The sequence below is a fragment of the Dipodomys spectabilis genome, unplaced genomic scaffold (genome assembly GCF_019054845.1).
Source record: "Dipodomys spectabilis isolate Male_0828 unplaced genomic scaffold, ASM1905484v1 ptg000140l, whole genome shotgun sequence".
NCBI classification, from domain to species: domain Eukaryota; kingdom Metazoa; phylum Chordata; class Mammalia; order Rodentia; family Heteromyidae; genus Dipodomys; species Dipodomys spectabilis.
In genome coordinates, this window is record NW_024870817.1 from 19,081,650 (window position 1) to 19,106,593 (window position 24,944).

General features: G+C 35.6%; 1 protein-coding gene across 2 annotated transcripts in view; it reads right to left on the reverse strand.

The window, feature by feature from the left end:
- The window catches only part of Vcan (versican), a 99,413-nt gene that overhangs the window by 56,955 nt on the left and 17,514 nt on the right, over positions 1 to 24,944 (reverse strand). Inside the window, exons 4-7 of one of the 2 annotated variants that reach the window (XM_042690931.1) lie at positions 23,807 to 23,981; positions 23,595 to 23,722; positions 9,456 to 9,749; positions 928 to 3,831 (exon numbers count right to left, since the gene is read on the reverse strand). In XM_042690931.1, coding sequence (XP_042546865.1) covers positions 928 to 3,831; positions 9,456 to 9,749; positions 23,595 to 23,722; positions 23,807 to 23,981 — 3,501 coding nt within the window. The remainder of the gene's footprint in view (positions 1 to 927; positions 3,832 to 9,455; positions 9,750 to 23,594; positions 23,723 to 23,806; positions 23,982 to 24,944) is intronic. The other variant, XM_042690932.1, reaches the window with a different exon arrangement.

The window sequence follows — 24,944 nt, forward strand, 5'->3', positions numbered from 1 at the left end:
TTAAGTTACAAGAGACAAACAAACCAGAACAAATCCATTGAACTGTATGTGATTTACATTCTCAACTCAGCCTACCAAATTGAAAATTAGACAAGAATTAGTCATGTTGGATAATGGCAATTGAAAGTATTACAATATAAAGGAAGAATTTTCAAGAACTCTGACAAAGACTTACGATATTTGAAAGGAATAGTAGGAACCATAAGCATTTCTAGAGATGAAGCAGCTAAATCACAAAACAAATAAAGGTATTGCTGACATATCTACCTTCTGAAATTCTATCCAATACAATAAATTACAGCAATCCTTAAAAGTAAGCTTGATAGTATTTATCCTAAAAGGTTAAAGGTACATTAAAATAACAGGAAACAAACACAATAAGCTTAAAATATGCTGAACTTGATTTAGAATAGCATTCAAACTAGAAACCTATTACCCATCTCCCAAGTTTATATAATAAACCAGCAAAACATTGAAAGAAAAACAAAACAAAGCAAACCTTTAGATGTCTTTCTGTCAGACCTAGGGATATTGGGAAATCATTTTAGCTGTTCACATGGTAAGAACTAAAGGTTAATAGTTACAGACCAATGGAATGTTAACACAGTCTAGTGCTACATTTGAGTAGTAATGTATGGAAAGACACTGAAATTAAAACACTTCATTCTGAATGCTCTGAGGTGATGTAACAGTGATGATTTGGTGATATTAGATGACAAAGCAGGGCTCCTGATGGCTTTTAACACAAAAATCATACCTACATTTTTCCAAATTCTATATTCTTCAAGCTCTTGTACAAATCTATGAAACTAATACATTTTTGACACTCCAGTTATCTTTTAATGACATGATTTGGTACGTTGAATTTTTTTTTCCAAAAGTAACGTTCAACATAAAATGTTGATTGCCTTGAAAGCAAAGACTTACCTGTCTTGTTTTCTCTGACCTCAATAATATAAACATTTATGTCATGGTGGAATTTTGTCCCTTCTGAGGGCTGTGGAGTGGAAAATGCTTCTTCGCTTTCCAAAGTGGGTATTCTTGTTGGTTGGGTAGCAGAAGTCTTTGAAGTCGAATAATACTCTTTATCAATGCCAGTTTCTATTGCCTTAGTTGTAGTATCAGTGAGGGTGGGGGGAGGGACCTGGGATGTTGTGTCTGTAATAAGTACTGTGTCAAGGGTACTTTTCTCAATGGGTTCCCAGTCAATGAGAGGTGGCTTCTCAGTGGGTGCTGAAGGCAGTTCCAATGCTGAAGTTGGGTGAAGTCTGTCTACTGAACCGAAAGTGGCTATGATATCACTTGTAACTGTGGTTTTAGGAGTTGAAAATTTTGAAAGTTCTGTGGTTTGGGGCTTTTCAAATAATCCTGAGCCTGCCTCAATGTCATCCAGGGATGTTTTCTCTTCTTCCTCGGTGGTGGTTTCCCTGACCAGCTCGGTGACGTGAGTGCTGAAAGGACTCAAAGGTGACACAAACTCTGTTGAACTACTCCCTTCAGCTTCTGGACTTACAACTACTTTTGGCTTGATGCTCGATGTTAGTGTTACCATCTCATCTGTCTCTGCTTTGTGCTCAGTGATTGCACCAGGTGAGTATGCCAGACCATCTTCAATTTTTCCAACCGAAGTTGGTTCTAAAGCAGAGACTCTGTCAGAATCTGTCACCAAACTATCTTCGAAGACTGTATATGCTGATCCGTTACCCTCTTCCTCATCGAATGGTGTTGCCTCTCTTGGCCTGCTTGCAGTAGAACTGAGAGGAGGCACTGGTTTCCTGGTGGTTTGCTCTTTCCAAATGAATTCATCCTGAGTGGTTGCTTGTGTGATTTCTGTGGTTGTTCTCAATGTTTCAGAAGACATAGTTGCTTCTAGGTGAATCTGATCAATGACTTGTATGTCTTGGGAAGGTTCACCTAGAACTTCACCTTCTGATGTAACAGAAGGTACTCCCCATTCTGTCTTGGGAATTACAGAAAAAGGAATGGTATGGGAAGTAGCCACATGAGGAGTAGGCTCCTGAGTGCTACTATCATTAACAAATGCCAAATCTTCTGCCTCTGAGGTGTGTGTAATTGGAGGCAGAGTAAATAGTGGTTTGGAGACATCTATGTCTTCTCCTTCACCCAAACCACTTTCTTCCAGTGTCACGTGAACAACCTGACCTTCTGTGCTTGTGGCAGGGAGAATTCTTCCTTCAGTTGTAGACTGTCTCAGAGTTGACATCTCTGCAGTGCCAACAGATGGAGTTGGCTGATCTTGAACTGTGAATTTTCCCAAAGTGAAGTCTTTCTCAGTCAACTTTTCCAATGTCGATGGAGTACTATCTGGAATAAAAGCAACTTGATCTCTTCCTTCTTCTATGAAACTTGGGGCTTCTTCATCCTTTCCATTCACCCCGATAGTTGTGAGGAAGATGGGGGGGACACCTGCATCTTCTGTGGCATCTAAGGGCTTTGACGTTGCATTGGTTTCTTCCCATGACCACTTTGAGACAGTGACCACCTCCACAAAAGTACTGCGGGTCAAATGGGCTGTTGTGATATCTTCATCATACTTTATAGTATCTTGAAAGTCATCTGCTTCTAATCTATGAGCTGTGGTGACTTCCTCCACATCTCTTGCTTCTGTTGGCATGGCTCTTAATTTCACTGTTGTCATTGTTGGGGAAGGCTCTGTAAAATCAACTTGCTCAAAAGCAGGTGTAGAGACCTTCATTCCAGAGAAATCCTCTTCTTCTGGTTTATGTGTCAGTGAATCTTTGGTCACCTTTTCTTGCATTCCATCATCTGTGTAAGTGTCTGTTCTCCCCTCTGGTCTTGGTGTTGTGGTTATTTCTTTTCCTTGTGTTATTTCTGCTTGTGGTGAGGGATGAATAGCTGTGGGTGTTCCTTCTACTAACATTGAATCACCAGAATATGGAAGCAAGTCTACTTCTGTAAGATGTTGTGGTTCAAAAGGTGTAGTAGATAAAAACTTGTCAAAAAACTCTTTAGTGGCCTTACCATTTGTTTGTTTTTCTTCTCCACTGTCTGTGGATGATCCATATTTGTCAGGCACAGTTACGGGTGAAACAACTGTGGATGCCAACATGGACTCCAGATCTTCCAGCTGAGAGGGAGTGGCATCTTCTGAGGACTTTGATACAGTAATGACTTCTGGTATTTGACTAAAGACCCAAGTGCTCTGACCAGATCTACTTGTAAGTGTTCGGTCTTCACTATCATCTTCTCCCAAGGTGAATCCATAGTCACTTGTGGTCACCAATTCAGGACTCATGCTTATGGTTTTCTTTTCAGTTACTACTGGTGTTTCCGTTATGGACAATTCCTTGGAAGGAATGTACTTTGAATTCTCTATAGATGTGACTAAAGGCCCCACTTCTATTTGTTCAGCCTGAGTAACAGAATCTTGTGTTTGTGTATCTTCTGTGACAGCATCCCATGCATCAGTAGCATGGTGGAAGATGTTAGTGGTACTTCTGAGTACTTCTCCCTCAATGTCAGATGTGTCTGGCTTTTCAGGTGGTCTTGAAACAGATGCTAAGGAGTTGTCCATATCCCAAGGCTTCTTCATATCCCAGGCAGGCGTGGGTGACTTAGTGATTAATCTGTCTGTGACAGCCTGTGATTGAACTGTGGATTTTTGTTCGAAATTAACTATATTTCCTGCAGGAGGGAACGTTGCAGTAATGATAGGTAATTTGGTAGTGAAAGGGATGATTGGTGTGGTTCTGTCGAGTACCATTTGTGGTTCTTTGGATAAACTGGCCGCTGCTGTTTCTATGAGGATGTTCATTTCGGTGGTTGTAGCCTCTGATATATTCTGTTTTGCTAGAAAAATAATTTCAAAGAGTCGATTAGACAAGTCATTGATAAAACGCTGTATGCCCCGTGTTTGTTTAGTGTTGCTGCATGTCCTGTGTATTATCAGGTGAACCAAAATTGTTTTGTGGTAGAAAAGAATCTAAAATGAATACTTGAATGAACCCTAAACAGTTAATTGATGGTTTGCTAGTCACAAACTGGTAAATTGTTTTATCTGGTAGGAGTCATGATTGCTTTTAGCCATAGATATGAATGAATGCTCTCCATTAAGGAAAAAAATGAATAGTATGTCACTTTAACGTAAGAAATCCAAAATTATTAGTATGGAAATGGGATATACTAGACACTTTATCAAAAAGTACAGCAGCAACAAGAAGCCTGATAAAAATTGATACTATTATTCTTGGTACTGTACCCTGCTGCTAGTTTTCTCCACATAGCTCTTCCTTCTCAAACTCCAGTGTCCCAAGAGAAAGAGAGTATTTCAGAATGCAAAACAAAAAAAAGTCACATCAAATGGAAATGAGTTACATATAAACCACTACATTGTCCATCAGGTGGAGACTTCCATCCAAACAAGACATTAAACATTTTTATATTATTCTTCACTTGATTCTTCCTTTCAACTGTGTTGACTAGTCTCTAATTGAAGTTATAAAATACATCTGGCAGAGTCTGGCTAGCAGTTGCTGTGGTTCAACAATGTTTCTGTGTTTTCCCCACAATGTTCATATCTGTACAGGGTATTAGTTCTAGTCTTACATTAGTATGAAATGCAAATGTACAGAAGCTGAGTACCCACATGACATATTTTATATCTATAATTACAAACCACTTGAGAAACGTAGAGCATCATCAGAAAGAGTGGATTTAGGCTATTATTATAAAATACTGTATTATAATGACTCTAGATTTATAGATAATGCCTAGTCTGTTTATAAAAACTCAAACTGTATTTAAAAGTGACAGTGCTGTAACCACTAAGTGATAAAGATTGGGTTTTTCATATAAAATTCTTTAGTAAAAAAATAAAAATAAAAAATAAGTTGTCACTGAATGCCAAAGGAACTGTTTGGAGGAAACCCATAGTTTCAGCTTAAGTTGCAGCTTAAAACTAGTTGTAGTAACAGAAAATGCCAGATCTTGATGATACAACTTTAGTACTTGTAGATGCTATATCCCCAAGAACATAAAATTGGATACAAGTTGGCTTCACCTGCTTTGTCAAAAAAAAAAACCTTAATGATAAAATGATGTGATTTCATTGAAAATTGGAATAAGGCAATAACGATTTCTGATTGTTTTTATTTTTTTCCTGGATGCTGGACCACTAGCATGTGCTGTTAAGAGCTGTCACCAGTTCCCAGGCCATTTTTATAGTCTAAACTCATCAATTTTATAACAAAAACTTGATGGTTATTTATGTTACATTTAAAACTACCTTAAAGCTTTTCATTATTTATCCTTTTTTATCTTAACAAAATTTAACCAGAAAAGGAATTGGAGTCTTTAAGCATGTGTTAAATAACTTTTTCCTCTTTACTATAAAAGAAAGAAAACTTTCTGCCTTCATTTTTTGAAAGAAGCATTGATCTACTTTGATTGACATGAACAACTTAAAGATCCAAGAACTATTTTTCTCTTAATTCTATTCTCTAACCTCTGAGATTCCATAACCATTACCTCATTTAACTGCCAAATTTCATGTTTCTCTTATAACTGCATTCTTTAGGGAAATAGCATAAAATATGTACAGGGAAAGTTCCCATGGAAACATAATATAAACTCATAAAACTACACATTAGAGAAAAGTTAACCACTTTACTATTAAAAACAACCAATAGCTAGTTTTACCTTTTCTTTCTGCATATTTCCTTGGCTGATAAAATTAACTTTAAAGAAGGTGATATGCAGTAGAACCAAACAAAGAGCATACAAAGCTAGTATCCACATGTTCTAACACAAGCTTTCTACAAGCAAGTCTCTAAAACACTATGAAAATATTTTTATAGTGTTTTTAAAATCAACTCAGATTTTAAAACTAAACATATGTCATTGTCAATTATTACTGTTCAGCTTGCTGTTGCTTTCCTTGAGCCTTATTACATAGTACAGTGATAGGAACATGTCTCAGAGCATCTGCCTTACAAAGGCAGATTTATGTGATTTTGTTTTCAGTAAAGAAAAAAAAGAGGCTCTCAATCATTTTAGAGCTCTGTTTAAGAGTCTGCTTACAATTAAGTTAATTAATTCAATGACTTGGAATGGAAAAACCTCAGACTTCCTTTTGGGGTTGGGTGGCTTTTTTGTCAACCTAACAGCTGATTTCGATCATAATTCAGTATATCTGATCATCTATGCCATTTGCTTCAGCCATTCCCAAAAAGGAAATATTTTTAAAGCACCAATATCCACGAAGAGATATCTTAAGAATAAATACCACTGTGTTACTATTAAAAAGATGAAAACACAATTCTATTATTCTAAGTGTCCTTTCAGAAGACACATTCATATGGAGATGTTTTGGTCTTGGAAAACTACCAGTGTTCCTTCAACTTGATTATTGCTGAAGCCAACAAAAATTAGTATGCTTCTTTTCCCACAAAAATCTCCCTTCCAACCTTTGCAGCTGTCCAGCACACAGATGTTTTACATCACTTTACTTAACAGCATTTTATGTCCTATGAGCTATCTTCTCCATGCTTCAGTTATGAGACAGGAGGCAGATTTTTGTAATACAATATAAAACCCTATTAGCAGTACATTACATACTCTCTACATTATGGAGAGAAGGATGGATTGTAAAATGGTTCTTTGATACTAAATTTGATACACGAGTAAGTGTGAGAATGGGAAGAAATCACAAATGAAGTGATATTCAATAAGTTCACGGTTGAAGGACATGTCTAAATTGTAACAGTGAGATTAGAATTTGAATTTTTTTTAAGTTTTATGAGTGATTGAGTACTGATTCACGTTCAATAGACAGGACATATTTTTGAAATGCAAATTATGGAAGGATTAGTTTGACCTCTAATAGATACTATGATTTAGGGGAAAACAAAAAAATAAAAATAAACATGTTACCATAGATTAGAAGGTCAGACCAATTTTAAATGTAAATATATAGGATAGCATACAAAATTGTGAGAACTAATTTAGCCTGCTCTAAACCACCATAATTTTTGTCCAAAGCCTAATCTAACAGAGGGATATGAAAAGCTGGAAAGATGAAAGTAAGATCTTTTTTAGCTCATTAGAAATTTAGAAATTTAAATTTTCACACAAGGAAATTATTTCAATATGAAAATGCTAAGGGACAATTGAACAATTGTGTTTTACAGAAATGGTTCTTTAGATTCTAGTCACTAACTTGAAAAAAAATGGGCTCATACTCTAATATTCAATCTCTGACATAATTATTAAAACACATGTGTGAGTGATGGTCATCAAATATTAGAATGTGTTTTCTAGGAATCATTTCTTTCTTGGAGATCACTAATAACAATAAATCAATGTGAGGCTATGAGTCTTGAATTTTTTGGTTCACTTACACTTGGAGACATTTGATATAAGCTACGGAAAGTCCTGTACTTTCTCAGAATTTGCCTAATTCTGAGGTCAAAGAAAAATTTTAAATGCACAACTTTCATTAAGTTAAACAGATTCCACAGACATTTACTTACCTATTTTTCAACTCTCCATTTGATAAGAATGGATTCTAACCAAAGTTAATATCACTTATTTTAAAAGTACTATGCAGTGAATTGTTATAAGAAAATGATCATAATAATAATCAGGTAAGCTTCGGAATATTCAATCACCAAATGGCTTTAAAGTACTTTCTGTATTTGATAAAGTCAAGAATCCATTTCTACCCTAACCAGGTAGCTTACATCACCAAAGTACTTTTGAACCGTGGTTGAGGCCACAAGTCTTATAAACTTTATTGTGCAGAATTCAGTCACCATTGTGATGACATTAGCCAAAGCATTTTGAGAATTTCCAAAATCTTCAAAAATATATTAAATGATTAAAGTACTTCATGTGTATATATGAAAATAGAATGAAATCTATTAAAACTTTAAAAATAGAAGGACAAGGACAAGAAATAATAATAGGATAAATTTGATCATAGCACATTGTATACATGTATGATATCACAACAAGAACTCTTTATACAATTAGTATGCACTCATAAAAAATTAAAATGCATAAAAAATCCTTGGAAAATGAATTTGAAATTTAAAGAAGCTATTGGCATTGTGCATTAAGGAAAACTAAGTGTATAAATATTTTTAACCTCTTCAATGGTAAATGCATTTTAAAGATAATACTGGCTGTCTTAGGATGAAAAACATAAACAAAAATGTCGACTCCATCTTAGGTAGATAAAACTCAAAATAAGGATCTATGCCAGTGGCTCACACTTATAATCCTAACTACTCAGGAGTCTGAGATTTGAGATTTGAGGATGACAATTCGAAGCCATCCCAGGAAGGAAAAGTCTGAGACTTTTTCTCCAGTTATCACAAAAAGTCAGAAGTGGAGCTATGTCTCAAGTGGTAGATTCCTAGCCTTGAGTAAAATACCTCAGAGACATCATCAAGGCCCCAAGTTCAAGCCCCAGATGGACAAAATCATCATCATCATCATCATCATCATCACCACCACCACCATCATCTATTCTTTCCAAATTCTATATATTTAAATAAATTAAAAAAATAGAACTTGGGGCTATAAATGTGGTTTAGTGGTTGAGCTCCTGCATGAAGTCCTGGGATGTATTCCTGAGTAGCACATAACCAGAATAAGCCAGAAGTGGTGTTGTGGCTCAAGTAGTAGAGCACTAACCTTGAGAAAGAGAGGCTCAGGGACAGAGCACAGGCCCTGAATTTAAGCCCCAGGAATGGCAAAAAAAAAAAAAAAAGAACTAAATTTTTAAGTTTTTTTCATGGTTTACACAGACTTTTATAAAAAAATTGTACAAAAATGATTTACCACAAATGATGAAAAATGGTATTTAAGACTAATTTTAAACAATAAACTCAAATTAAAGAAAGCCTATTTATGTTACCTGTTGTAGAGAGAATATACTTCCATTAGTTCAATATAGAATTAATCATTACATAAAATAGCTTGATTATTTTTAGGTAAGTATTGGGCATCTAGGTAGGATTGGAGCATATCAGCTCCAAGTACTTACCTGAATGATTAAAATTTAAATTTTCTGCTTGCTCAAAGAAAAAAAGAACAATATAAAACAAAGACCAAATAAAGAGATTTCAAGGATTAAATGCAGCCACTGTTGGCCTCAGTATAATCATACCAACTATCAATTTGCTTCTAAAAACTGTAATAATATAAATATTCAGTCATCTTGGGTGCAACAGGGCAGTTAAGAGCTTAATCTGAAATTGCCTCATCCCCACTAGAAATTCAGTGCCTTGTTGTCTGAACTAACCTTATTACCATTCGATTTGCTCACTTTTGAAAATCAAGGAACTGTTCACCTTCTGTGCACAACACTACAAGATACGGAATCCATTCCAATGTCTACTTGGCCATCCACGCATGCCTTTGAAGTACTTTTATAATCTGTAATTTTTAAAATGATATCAAACACTTACGTTTAAAGCAGTAGGCATCAAATCTGCTATCAGGGGGAGGAAAGCCTGTCTGGTTCTCAAAACGATACAGGGTTCTCACCCCAAGTAGACCACCTCCACACTGGGCCCTGGCCACAGTCACAGGGTGACGCACGCTGGCATCCAGAAGCCACCCATAATCACACTGGTCATAGCCGTTTCTCCAAGCAGCCTGGAGTTCCCCAACCGTTGCGAGCCGAGCATCCTGGTCTTCACACGCTTCTGCAGCCTCCTCAAAGGTGAATTTATTGGGAATGGTGATATGGAACACATCACCTTGAATAAGAAGAGAGGGAAGACTTTAGTTTTATAATTCACTCCTTTCTTGTTCTGGCAAACATGTGAAATCTTTTTTTTCTATTTTTGGCATTATAAGGTAGCAATTTATGATATTATAAAAGCTAAAAATATTATGGTTACTTTCACAAAATATAACAAAATAACACATCTGAATGGTTTCATTATATGTGTGTGTGTGTGTGTGTCTGAAGATAGGCATACAAACACACATGTTTGTGTGTATATATGTCACAAAAGTAGTCATTTAACAGTAAAATTGCAATCAAGTCTTTAAAATGAGCACATCTTTTGCAATAACTCTTCAGTTATTGTCCAGGGAATGACTTTTCCTTTTCAATGAAAGAATCTGTAATATGCTGTGTAAAATTTTATGCTGAAAAAGAAAGCCCTGTATTGAACTGACACCAACCTTGCTTCACTTTGTGTATCCTAATATCTAATTCTCTGATCCTCCTTCCTGAGTATCTTTGCTATGAAGATGAATTCAACCAAATGACTTAAGTAAGAAAATCTGCAAGAGTTTGATTCAAAAAGAAAGAATAGAAGCACTATGGAATGCTGTTGTTCCCTTCCTTCCTGTCCCGAGTTCATGATGGTTATGTAGGTGCTGGGTGTGGCCACAAAGCAGCACAAGATCATTGAGGAAGGGGGAGGGAAGCTGGGATGGAGAGTGCCAACATAGCTCCCACTCAGCTCAAGAAAGGCAAACCCTTGTGGAGGAAATGTTCTACTTGCTCTGCCCACAGAGAATTCACTTTGGAATTTGTCTGTCCAGGAAGGGTGCTTTTTTCTAATTTTCACAGACACTGTAAGTCTATCAAGGGGATCTAGCTAGGTCTGTGAGACTGTTCCATTTGCTAATTGATTAACAAGTTAAGGCAACACATTTACTTATTTTTTTTTTATGATCACCAGATCCAGTTAGCAGAATGACTCTTCATTATTAGTTAAAATGCTACAATAGAATATGCTGGAAACTTCAAAGATTGGAAAATTACTCTATTATTTGGGTAACTAGTATAACCATTTTCTAAAATAAATTCAACTCCATGATGGTTTTCCCATATGAGCGTAAGTGGCTGAAAGACAGAGAAGCACTAGAGGACACCTAAGCAAATATGGCAGGTGCCAGAAGGAATACAAGAAAATATGGATAGCCTATTATTGTAGCAGTTGTGGGTTTTGTTTACATCTCACAGAATCCAATCTCTGATACTGTGATATATTAGAAAAGAGGGACACAAAAAGCACTCATGATTTGGATCGTCACCAGACTCAAGCCAGACATAATAAGCAATTATTTAAGATGAAGAGCAATGAGTGTAATATACAATGAGTGTATGTCTTGGTCTCTAATAAATTTTAAAAGCTGAAAGTTCTATTGCATAGTGTATATTCAATAATATTTGTTTTTGGGGGTTTTTTGTCCTGGTAGCTTTATTTATTTTTATTGTGAAAATATCATACAGAGGGGTTACAATTATATATATTACATACAGAGGGGCAAGATAATGAGTACATTTCTTATCAAGCATTGTTGCCTCCTCCTTTGTTTCCCCTTCCCATCCCTTCCCATCTCCCTCTCCCCCCTCCCTCACCCTCCCCCCCACCAAAGTTGTAAAGTTCGTTTTTCAACATAACAATTTGTACATCTCATTGTTGCAATGGGTCCACCTGTATCCCTGTTTAAACAATTTGTTTTTCCCTTCCCCTCCACAAATTATACCAACATCAAATACAGTGAAAGCAGAGGTTATACAGTGGGGGAGGGACATACAAAGCAACAAAGAAATCATCTTATAAATATGTTAGAAACAATTGCATGAAAGCAAAAACATCTGAATACATATCTTGGGGTTCATTTCACCTAACATCAACTTGTAATATTTGTTAAGTAACAATTCTTATTAAGAATCAGGGTCATTTTTCCCATTTTCACATAAAGCTAACTGCCACTACTGCTGGAACCAGGCATTTATCTTGTCTTTGGACTTGGCGCAAAGCAATATGGACAAAAAAAAGCAATACAGACGAAGGCAGATAAAGAAATGACATCACTGAATTGTCATATTCATCTTAGTGTCACACTTGCCTTAATCGTGAATGCTATGCAAGTGTGAAAGAAGGCAGCCTGCTAATACATGTGCTTCAAAATTAGAAGATGTAGCTCTATCTATTGTTACAGCTGGAATGTCAGTCTACGTGCCTAAATTTCTTGCATTGCTCAACACTTGTACTTTAAGGCAAACTGCTGTTGTACCAACTACAAACTAGATTGTGTGTGTGTACAAAGTATAGATTAAGAGTAAACAGTCAGCTAGAGCAAGGGAAAGAAAAATGACCTAATTGAGTAAAGCTTTGTTTTTCTAAGGTATACCACTAATTCATCTGTTGAAGAACATTAACATATTGAAACAAGCCCAGACTAGAAGGCTAATGAGAAAAAGTGATAGCATGATGATTGACTTTGCAATTTTGAGGGCACTAAAAGAGAAAAGATTTCAATAGAATGTGGCAGGTTAAAAAGGAGTTCAGTTGTTATGATTAAATCAGTGGAAGCCTTCTTACAGAGCTTTTCATGAAGAAATTCTTATCAAACATGAATGTCAAATATCAAATATTTAACATATTTTTGGAGAATACAATTACCACTTTCTCTCATTGATATCCAAAGAATAATTATTTTCCTACTTTGATTAACTTTTGTGGTCTCAAGACTGCTTACTTTCCTTTTCATTTATATGATTTCATTTACAGGAAACACTGAAAATAAAATTTTAGGAAATATACTGAGACATCAACATTGGGTTTCATCTAACTTGGATGGAAACTATTTAACTGGATCAGCTGAATTTATGTTAAGTTGGGATTTGAAAGGATTCACCATTCATCACATGTAGTATAATTATTGTTTTGTTTTAGAATAATAACAAAATAAAAAATATTTAACTGTGCTGAAAAGTTAATTTTCTAACCTTTCTAAATTATAATTGTATAGGATGAACATTACTCACCTCAAGACTTTCAAAATATGGTAGCTATTCTAGACTATAGAATTATCTTAGTTTCTTATAGTTAACTCCCAATCCATGGCAAATGTGATAATGCTATATGTCTAATCTATGTACCAAACCTAAAATATAAAGGCCAGGATATCTGTACATGATTATGTTTCATAGAATAGTTTGTGAAACATTGCTGTAAAAATATGTGCTCTTGGGCTGGGAAGGTGGTTCAGTGGTAAAGTGCTTGCCTTGCATGAATGAGCCTGAGTTTGATTCCTCAGCACCACATAAGGAGAAAAAAGCCAGAAATGGCACTGTGGATCAAGTGATAGAGTGCTAGTGAGCTGAAGACCTAAAGGACAGCACCCAGGCCCAGAGTTCAGGCCACACGACCAACCCCTCCTGCCTCCCCCCCAAAAAATGTGTTCTTAACTGATATACAGCTAGCATAACTTAGCATTGGGTTTCTTACAAACTCTGTGCAACCTGCTCAAGACAGATGTAGAATGAGAGGACCTGGTTACCATACAGAATTAAAGCAGAAGAATCTAAACTCAAGTGTTGGGGAAGCAAGCTGCCTCCTAGAATCGTGTCAAAAACAGCAGATGATCAAACAGGAGGATAGGGCAGAACAGGGATCCCTGATCAAGGGTCTAAGAAAGAGATTCAAGCCAAACACAGAAGGAGCTCATATTTGTAAAAAGTAAGAGGCTTTCTCCCCCAAAATAAGACATGAGAGCCTGTCTTTTGGTCCCAAACTTCATAGAAAAGTGGATTTCACAGTAAACATTGAATACTCTTATAGTGAGATGAGAATTCAAGATGCTTAAAAGTATTTATTTATTTACTTATGTTAATGATTTTTAGTTTGTTATAGTCAAAAATTATTTACCAGTCAAATTAGATGGTCTAAGCTATAAAACAATAGAATGAAATTTGACAGAAATTAAATCCAAACATTATGTACATGTAAATCCAGACTTGATTTTAAAAAACGGTCATATGAGGATATATCAAAAGGTAGAATGAATGTTCAGAAGCAAAGACAAATCAAGAACCAAAGGAAGAAGGCAAAAGAGAAAACGGTTGATTACTGCAAACAAGAGTCAGGCAAAGCAACTTAGTATACTTCTTTTTTTTTTGAACTTGTTAAGCTGGTCCAGCTGTGTAAACTCCTACTATGATTGTGTGTGTGTGTGTGTGTGTGTGTGTGTGTGTGTGTGTGTGCGCATGCGTGCGTGTGTTTCATTGTTGTAGCTGTTATTGCTAAGGAACTGAAGCCAGGTCTCCTATATGCTAGGCAAGCTACCATTTGAGCTACACTCTCAGTCTTCCTGAAGGTATCCTGCAGGCATGGGTGTGGGGAAAAATTCTTACATCAAGTTGACTTAGAAGAAGAATTCACAACTTTCTGTGAGAGAAAGACTATTTTATTAGCATGAGACAAGGTTGTGTTATGTCTCCACTACTGGGTAGTTTTATCTGAACAATTTAAGATAATTTTGGATTTATAGTTTTAAAAGAAGTCTACTATTAAGTTCCCAAGAGAAGCCTTATTGTGGATAGGATACTTAACAATTTTGTAACTAGAGCATAGATTTAGAGCATAATTATCTACCTAGGAGAGCATATTTCATTATTCTCCAATGAAGGATATGGAATAATAGGTCAGGAAATATACAAACTACCTTTTTAGTACATGAAAGGCTGTGTTACTTAGACTAAAAAGTAAATTCATAAGTGTATACCTTCATGCATATTAGTTTACATACAGAATATGATGCAGAACAGAGGACAATTTTCATATTCAAATAGGAAACATATTCACAATACCTTAATTCACATTTTTCCAAAATTGTAAGATAAATATTTCTAAAGCTTTGGTTATTCCTGTTCTATCAATTCTCTAGGACTACTGTAAAAGAAAAATGAGACCCTAATATCTGATGAGCCTCCACAAATGAAATTCATCTTAACCATGGAAATTAACATTATCAGAAATACTAAGAAAAGTGAATTTGACCACTAGTCGCTATAAGACTCAGCCCAATGTGGACAATAATTGTTTATTTTCCCCACTGCTGCTAAATGGAAAAACTGTTCCTCGTCAGATTTTTTTTTAAAAAAACACATAATGAAACAGCAAGCAATGATGAAAACAAATCCAAACACTAAAAATGATCCACAATGTTCAAAAGCTAGCATTTATACCTAGGAGTTGCTCATTAAAAAGCTTGAATATAGAGCAAGATTAGGATATCCTTACTTCAACTTAATTATTAGAATATTATCATTATCTTAAAGGAATAATTAATATTTCTAAGTCAGATTAAAAGGCATCTGCACATTTGCGAATGCATAATACATAAGATGTCATGCATATTAATTTAAAGACAAAACAGGCCCTCACTAAAATGTGTGTTTTCAGGAAGTCTGAGTTTATTCTTTCTCACTGATAGACCAGTAGATTTTAGTTAGTACAAGAAAGAGGTTCTCAGTGGTTTGTGAGTGTCTGAGCATTCAAAATATTGATATTGAAAGTGTTATTCTATTTGACAGGTACAATATGGCTTCAGGTCAACACAGGGAAATCAGCCTTGGATTGGTTTATTTTTTGAGTTTTCATACTGAGGAGCAAATCACTACTGTATTTTGATAGAAGTTCTTTGGATTCAAGACTTTTGAAAGAAATTGACTGCCACATGCTTCAGAGGGTTTAAATCAAAATGCTTATATTTATATAAGGTAAAATTATAACATTTAGAGAAAATCCTAAGGAATCCACCAAAAAGAGTAATGCTCCTAGACTAGTACAAGATTGCAAGTTACACAATCCACATGTCAAAACCGATTACTTGCATTTCTACATAATTGAAATACACAGAGAGAAAAATTGAGAACATTTTATTTATTTTGTATTCAAAATTCTATATGTGGTTCTGTGAGTGTAATCTTACAAAGATGTGTGAATATGAATATACATTTGCAGTACTGAAGTTTGAACTCAAAATCATAGGAGGCAGGCACAGTACCATTTGTGCTATACCTCTAGTAGAATGCAATTAATAGTAAAAATAAAATATTTAAGACTAAATTTAGCAACAGATCTGTAAAACTTATACTTTGAAAGCTATAAAACATCAAAGATCTTAAAAATCCAGAAAGATATCCCATGTTTATGGATCAGAAGGTTGAATATTAGTAAAAGGGCAATATATTCCAAATCAATCCAGAAATTCAGTGAAATTGCTATAAAACTCCTTTCTGACTCCATTGTAGAAATGGATACGATGATTATAAAATTCATCTGAGGATTGAGGTTGGATGGCAGCCCAGGCAGGAAAGTTGTGAGACTGTTAATCTTCAATTAATCACAGAAAAAGCCAAAAGTAGCTCTACGGCTCAAAATGGTAGAGTGCTATACTTAAACAAAAGAAGGGCAGGAACTGTGCCCAGACTCAGAGTTTAAGCCCCAGGACCAGGGGGAAAAAAAAGTTCATACAAAAATTCAAGGGAACCAGAATAGATGTGTTCGTCTTTTGAAAAGGACAGTATAGTATAGTTCTCACATGTTCCATTAGTAAATTTTACTACAAAACAATAGTAATAAAGACAATGTGATACTGGCACTAGATAGGCATATACTGTAGACCCATAGAATAGAATTGAGAATCTAGGAATAAATGATGCATCTAAGTTCAATTGTCTTTCAATGACATGTTAAGACTACTAAATGGAGAAAGGCTAGTCTTTTCAAGAAATGATTCTAGGTCCACTTACATGCAAAAGAAATGATTTCAGAACCCTATCTTATATCATCTACAAAAAGTAATTTAAAGTAGATCAAAGAATTAAAAACTGCAAATCTACTAGAAGAAAATACAGAAACTAAATCTTCATGACTAAGTATCTTCTTCAATGATCTAAAAGAACACAATAAAAATTGAACTTCATTAAAATTGTTTTGTTTCATAGGACTCTATCAGAAAATAAAACAACACATGGCAGGATGGGAAGATATATAAATGACCTGCCAATACATAAAAAGGAGCTAAAAATCTTTAACCATTTGGAGAATATAAATCAAACCCACACTGTGGTTCATATCCATTTAGATAGCAATGCAAAAATCTCAGTTAATAACAATTAGTGATAATAATGTGAAGAAATGAGAATCCTAACATAACACTAGTGATGATGTGAGATGGGGCAGCCACATTGAAGAAAACTCTGATGGTTTCTCAAAAAGTTCACATTTGACCCATAATGCCAGTCATTATAATCCAATTAATAATGTAATAAAATGATTTTTTTCAATAAGAAATTTGATATTTGGAGGAGATTTGAGCACTTTTTGTCATCTTCCTTACAAAGCAAACTGTTTCTCTGATGAGGAACCTTGAAGAGTAAGTGAAATAACCACAGGTTTTAATTCAGCACAGTTGAAGTCACTGGCTGAATGTGAGCACCATTTTCAAGTGGTACCACCATCATGCCATGCCTGGCCACCTTCTTCAGTGGCTCCCAGGTAAAACTCTCCAAACGCTGTAAACATGAGCAACTATTAGTTTATTTCCAAACCCCTGAAAAGTGTCTTAATCTCCAAAAACTATCTAAGAAGCCACAGTCACAAATACAATCTGTAATTTGGTGTAATCTTACAAAGAATAACTAAAATATTTTCAACGTCTTCTAGTACTAATTTCAATGAATGCAGAAGATTCTGAAATCTGGACTCAGTCTCTTGATTATCTGAGCCACAGTGTACAAGTTCTGCTTTATGACATAAAGCATTTGTTTTTTTGGTTGCTTTTTGTTCAACAAATATAAATGTTATTACTTCTATTTCTGCAAAGCAATTACAAGTTTCTAGTATAGATAATGCCATCAATTTGTGTATTTTTCTGATTCACAATCAAGGGCCTGCTCCAAACATACACAAACACACACACACACAAAAGTTGAACTCTAAACAAAATAAGAGTTCTCATTGGAATAGCCAAAGATAAAATCTTGGAAGCAATACATTTCCAAATAAGGTAAGATCAGTATGTCAGAAAGAGTGGGTTATGGGTGTTTTCTGAGAGGACCAAAGCAGAATTATAGGGAGACTGAGCAGAAGATCCGTGAAAAGTCAGAAGCATGCACGTGTGCAAAGTCATGCCAAAGAGGGAGGAATAAGAGGTGAAATAAGTTACAGAAGAGTAGGTTTTACAGGCTTTTGAAGAACAGGCAGCTTGTGCTTGAGGAAGCATGTAAAAGAAAAACCAATGCACAATGTTGAGTAGGGATGACATGGTAAAAATGTTTGAATGCCTTGATAGTTATAAACAGTCCCATGATGGACTGTTAAAAGGACAGTCACTCCAGGAAGTGAATACTTGAAAGGAGTGTGGTGGGGGTCAAGGGCAAAGAAATAGACTAATGAAGAGAAGAAGAAGGGGAAAATACAGTTAAGAATCCAGTGTATATCCTACAAAATTAAGAAGAATGAGGGAATGGATGGGTAAGGAAGGGATGGGTGAGAATATTAGAAGTGGTACCATTGATCAAGATATATTGTATTCATAAACTGAACTATTAAATTACTCTTTTGCATGAAATTGCAGAGCTTCTGTATGGCAAAGGACATAGCTAGCAAGATAAACAGAAAGCCCCCAGATTGGGAGATCACCACTAGCCATACAATGGACAAGGGTCTCATATCTAAAATATACTTAGAACTCAAAAAATTAAATCCCTCCAAAACAAATCCTCAAAGAAACAACCACCGATTAATAAGTGGGCTAAAGACTTAAAGAGAGAATTCTCTGAAGAGGAAATAAGAATGGCCAATAGACACATGAAGAAATGTTCAATTTCTCTAGCCATAAAAGAAATGCAAATCAAGACAGCATTTAGACTCCACCTCACCCCAGTTAGAAAGGTTATAATCAAGAAATCTAATAACAACAGATGCTGGAGGGGATGTGGACAGAAGGGAACCCTACTGCATTGTTGGTAGGAGTGTAAACTTGTTCAACCACTTTGGAAAGCAGTATGGAAGTTCCTCAAAAGACTCCACATAGAGCTCCCCTATGACCCAGCAATCCCACTTTTAGGCATTTACCCAAACGATCACAAACAAGGCCATACTAAAGTTACCAGCACAGCTATGTTTATCACAGCATTATTCACCATAGCTAAGATATGGAACCAACCCAGATGACCCTCAGTAGATGAATGAATCAGAAAATGTGGTAAACAATGGAATTCTATGCCTCCATCAGAAAGAATGATACTGCCCCATTTGTTAGGAAAGGGAAAGACTTGGAACTAATCGTATTAAATGAGGTAAGCCAGGCTAAAAGAAACATAAGTCTCATGGTTTCCCTTATTTGCAATAACTAGTATATGTCTAGGACAAGCAGAAAAGCTCAAAAGCTATGTACCATATATGACCATAAAAGCTGATGCTAAGTGAAATGAAGAGGCCACCAATATAGGGACACTGTTGTTTTTAATGTATTTATAATGTACTATGTGGTTTTTTTGTTTCTTTTGTAAGTTCTTCCCCCATGGTATAACCCCTGTTTTCACTGTATTTGATTTCAGTGCCCTCCATCTTGTATATACATTTTTCTAATTTGGAGAGGGGGAGGGAAATGCCAAAATGCTGAATGAAATAAGGGGCTGGGAAGGTGGCTCAGTGGTAGAGCGCTTGCCTTGCATGCATGAGGTCCTGGGTTTGATTCCTCAGCACCACATAAGCAGAAAAAAAAAGCTGCAAGTGGCGCTGTGGCTCAAGTGATAGAGCGCTAGTCTTGAGCTGAAGAGCTGAGGGACAGCGTCCAGGCCCAGAGTTCAGGCCCAGGAGTGGACCCAAAAAACCAAAAATGCTGAAATAAGGATACATGTTGACCCATTATAACAATATAATGTACAAGACACTATGTTGAAAACGAACTTTACAACTTTGGGGAGGAGAGTAAGGGAAAGGATGGTAGGGAAAAACAAAGGAGGAGGTAACAATGTTCAATAGGAAACGTACTCATTACCTTACTCATGTAACTGTAACCCCTCTATACAGTATTTTTACAATAAAAATATATACAAAAAAGAGGAAATATACTCATTACCTTACTCATGTATTTGCAACCCCTCTATACAGTATCTTTACAATAAAAATATATATTTAAATGACTCCTTTCTGCAACTACATAAAGATAATATTTTTAAAAAGCATAGACACTATTTGTAAGAATCAAAACCAGAGATAAAAATACAAAATAATTCATAAACTAGAAATAGGTTTGAGGTTAGCATAATCTGAGACTAGACATGCAAAACTAGAAACTAACATTTTCATTTTCATTTACTTTTCTTTCAGTATACTTTGTGCCCCATTCATTCAGCAAAGCAGGAATTATTATTTACGTATAAGAGGACAAAAATAAGGGAAAGGAATTAAGGCAATGGAAAATTGTGAAGCAAACAATGCAGGCCATTAAATGGTAGAGCATAGCTCTTCATCATTTGTCCAGTCTGGGCACAACAACTGGAATTACTGACTTCTTTGCAAGGAACTAAGTGGCTCAGCTGTGAAAGAAAGCAGTCTGATCTCTTCTGCTACCATCAGAATAAAATAGCCACAGAAAAAGAAAATATTTCTTACATGCATTTGACATCATAAGGAAACCAAATAAGCAATCTCTTAATTTCATTAAAAGTTAATTTCTTAATTTCATTAAAGAAGACTGAAGAGTTTTTTTAACTTTAAGAAATATATTTCCAAATATCTTAGGAAATATATTACAGAAGCTCTTAATTGCCATGGGGCTATTATAATAATTCTATAAGGTTCAAACACTAGTTATCATACCCAAAATGAACCCCGCTTCATAAAGTGTCCCATTTCTAGTTGACCACTATATCCTTCCAAGTACCATATTGCACACAGATTTTCATAACTCTTAACACTGAAATCAATTATATTTTAAGAAATCTGGAGGGAAATAAATTTACTGCTTCTTGAGATTCTTTTTTACTTTTAACAATATTCATTGTAAGAAAAAAATCTTATATTAAACTTAATTCAGAGTTGCAATTTTGGTCCTTGATTCTTATAAGTTTAGTGGAAATAAAAACCCTCTTGACACCCATAAACTTTAATAACATCTATTACTTATTAAGTACTTACTTGGCAATGGGATAAAAGCTTTAGAAATTATCTTATTCAATCTCCATGCAGCAAGTAAAAAACAAATATTCTTATTGTTCTCATTTCACTGAAGAATAAATTGAACCTTGAGATATCAGTTTTGTTCACCATCTCTCAAGTAGGAAATGGAAGTGCTAGCATTGAATTGTGTTCTTTGCCATTCTTAAACTTGAGGAATTTAGTAGCCATAGGAATTTTCTATTAGCATTGCCATTGCTATTCCTAAATACTGATGGTTTCCAAATTCATATAACTTGATTTCCAAGGACCAGACTTGATGATGCTACACCCAAAAGCATTATGCACTGAGTAGAAACTATACTTCATATTTTACTTTTTTCCCACTGCCAGCAACATGCACTTATACTCTGTTCAAACATGGACATTGCATCAAGCCACAGATTCCAGTCAAAGAAGGGATCACAAGAGTAGGGTAAGTGGCCAGTACTCCACAGGTTACTGTGTTGCTAAGCTATGATGCTCAATATGTTGGGCATATTAAACACATTTTCAAAACAAGTACAGAGGTATTTAGGGGGATGTTCTCTATGGCCAATCAAGGAGCATCTGTAGTCTCAATCACTTTTCTAGTTTCCTGAACCATTTAATCATTTTTAACTCTATTTCAAAACCATTTCAACATTCTCATATCTACTTTATGGGAAACTCAATTAAACTTCCTAATAAAGATTATTTTTATGGGTTTTAACTTTTATGTTCTTATTTGAGGATCCTACCTGCATTAATTACTTAATAATAGGGTTTTATAACTAAATCATGTCTAATAAACTATCATAAGTTTTAGAACATTTTTAAGAACAAAGCTAATATTGAAATTCTCACTAGGAAATGGTGATGTGGGCCTAACACAGCCAAATCACATTTCAAAACACATAACATCAACAGTTAAAATAAAACCACAGTTTGACTTTGTAAAGCATCAAGACATTACATAATCCAATCTCCTCATTTTATACTTAAAATATTGAGATTATTTCTTAATGTGGACCCAATCAAAATTAAAAGTGTGGTTCAATTTAATGTCATTGTTCATTTAACTAAGCTTTTCAAATACTTGATATGACACATAAAAATTCATTTCAAAAGGCATATAAACTTCCATTCCATGTACCTTTAATTTTTTTTTACTTTTTTTTTTGCCAGCCCTGGGGCTAGAACTCAGAGCCTGGGCACTGCCCTGAGCTTCTTTTGCTCAAGGCTAGCACACTACCACTTGAGCCATAGCTCCACTTCCAGCTTTTTGGGTAATTTATTGGAGATAAAAGTTTCATACAAACTGGGCGCCAGTGGCTCATGCCTGTAATCCTCACTACTCAGGAGGCTGAGATCTGAGGATCTGGTTTAAAGCCAGCTCCGGCAGGAAGTCCTTGAGACTCTTATGACCAATAAACCACTAGAAAACCAGAAGTGGCACTGTGGCTCAAGCGGTAGAGTTCTTGCCTTGAGGTGAAGAGCTGAGGGATAGTGCCCAAGCCCAGAGTTCAAGCCCCACGACCGATTTAAAAATAAAAATAAAATAAAGTTTCATACATTTTCCTGCCCAGGCTGGTTTTGGATCGTGATCTTCAGATCTCCGAGTCATCAGGCATTGAGCCACCAGTGCCCAGCTATCCATGTACCTTTGTAATACACTTTGGATACTATCAACATTATTGAACTCAAACTTGTTTTTAAGGTCCTCTATCTCAGAGAGAGGAAAACTGATCCATCCCAAGTCAAGGAACCTTTAAGCATCATAAAGGAAGGCTGTATCAGGAGTGGTCTCACATCCCTAATAAGTAGAAGAGTATATATCACATTATTCTTAACTGTATTCATTGTTCTGAATATCAACATGTAAAAATAGATCAGAGAAGAAACATGAGACCCAGCTACTTCTGGGCCAGTTCAGAATTTATAGTTGAGCTGTGTGGAATTTATCAATACCTAGATTCACAGTGATTTGTCATCACAAGGTGTTACATGAAGTTCTCACTAGAATAGATACCACCTTACTACTATTTTTAATGTACCAAAAGTATATTGGAGGCAATCCAAGAGCAACAGGACTGCAAGAAAACTACTGTAAGGAGAGACATTTCTAAACTGCAGAATCCTTTACACATTCCTTCCTCCCTTTAAGCTTACATTTACCAGAAAATCATGGTCACTTAAATAAGGAGCTGCTGTGTAGAATTCAAGTAAGCACTACTGAAATGAGCTTCTAGTCTTTCCTCAGTTTTCTTAGTATAAATAGAGCTACAGAAGAATCAGTGGGAGCAGGTGGGAGGAAGAAAGGACAAAATAATGAGGTAGAATATGATAGAAATACCATATATATTTACAGAGTTGAAAATAGCAGAAGTATAGTGTGTGTGTGAGTGTGTGTGTGTGTGTGTGTGTGTGTGTGTGTGTGTGTGTGTGTGTGTACATAGCATAATGAAATCCACTAGCAACTATTAAAGGAATGGAGGAGGGGAACCAAGAAAGAGTAATTAAGGGGGTGAATTTGATCAAAACACAATATAGGCATGTATGGAATTATCACAGTGAAATCACTTGGTACAGTTTATTTATACCAGTAAAAGAATTTGCAAAGAAGCTTAAACATCTTACCATCCAGATGATCCACATAACAATACACATCATAGGTTTCCTGAGGAGAACGGAATCCATAAGTCCTGACCCCTTCCTTTCCCATCATGTCTCCATAGCAGCCTTCTCGAGGGGCCCGGATGGGATATCTAACGAGGATAAAAATTTGTAAGTGGCATATCTTCTTATAAAGAGATGAATAAATTGAAGGCCCACACCTCCAAATCTCTCACCTAACACTTCGATCAGATAGCCAGCCTGCATCACACTGTTCAAATCCATCTTCATAGGCAGCAAAAAGCTGGTCTGGGGATGCTATGACTGCCCCAATGTCCAAGCAAGCCTTCTTAGCAGTCTCAAAATTTAGAGTATACCTACTAGTTGCAGCCCTGTAGTGAAACACAACCCCTGCAAAGGCAATAGCAACATTTTTCAGGTAGTTCCCAATCTCTTAAATAACTGTGCAAAATTCTCATGGAAGTAATATATTCAATTAATTGGTAACAGTAATAATATCATCTTTCTTTATTCTATGTAAAAAATCATGTTTACATAAAAAGCTTTAAAATATTGTTTATCTAATTGTCCATTAGAATATTTCCTAGCCGTGAACTTGTTGCTAACATGTGTAAGAATGAGATTTAGGTTGCTAAATCCTAGTAATAAAATTAAATGATATTAAGTCGTATCACTTAAGACTATTTTTGTTGTTAATTGGAATTAATTGTGATTTCCAAGGTTGGTTTTTTCTTTTTTTTAACTCTTCTCTGTTGCCTACTAATTCTCATGGGGTTGAGAGGAAGTCTAACTTCTGTCTCTCACATTACATCTCCTACACATCCATCTCTCAGTTCCAACACATGTATGTTAATGAAGTAATGGCAGGAAATACGAGCCAAATCTCATAGCTAAGTACCATATGATCATGATCATCACAAAGGGACCAGTACAGGTAGCAAGTAGATACACTGACAACTTTTTTTTTTTCTAGTTTTTGGTCTTTCACTACTCTTTCTAACACTTCCCTAAAATTGTCAGGAAGTATATCTGCTATCTGGTAACTAGAAATAGTTCTAATGATCTATAAAAGTTAAGATAGAACTTGAATGGTTGTACATTTTGCTTGATCAGTGCTTCCAATAATCTTTTCAGTAATTAAAAATCGTTCACATGTCCTGAAGATCGACTGTAAGGGGGGACAAGGAGCCCTTCTTGAAGGCAGGGAAGATCAATTTGTGTAAGTATCTGCAATTGTTGGAATAATTTGAAGACCCCATGGGGCTAAGGAGATTAAGTGGGGGATTTTCATTGTTCCAGAGGAGCAAGAGACAAATTCATTGCTCATTCTTTAATGATGAAAAATTGTAGAAG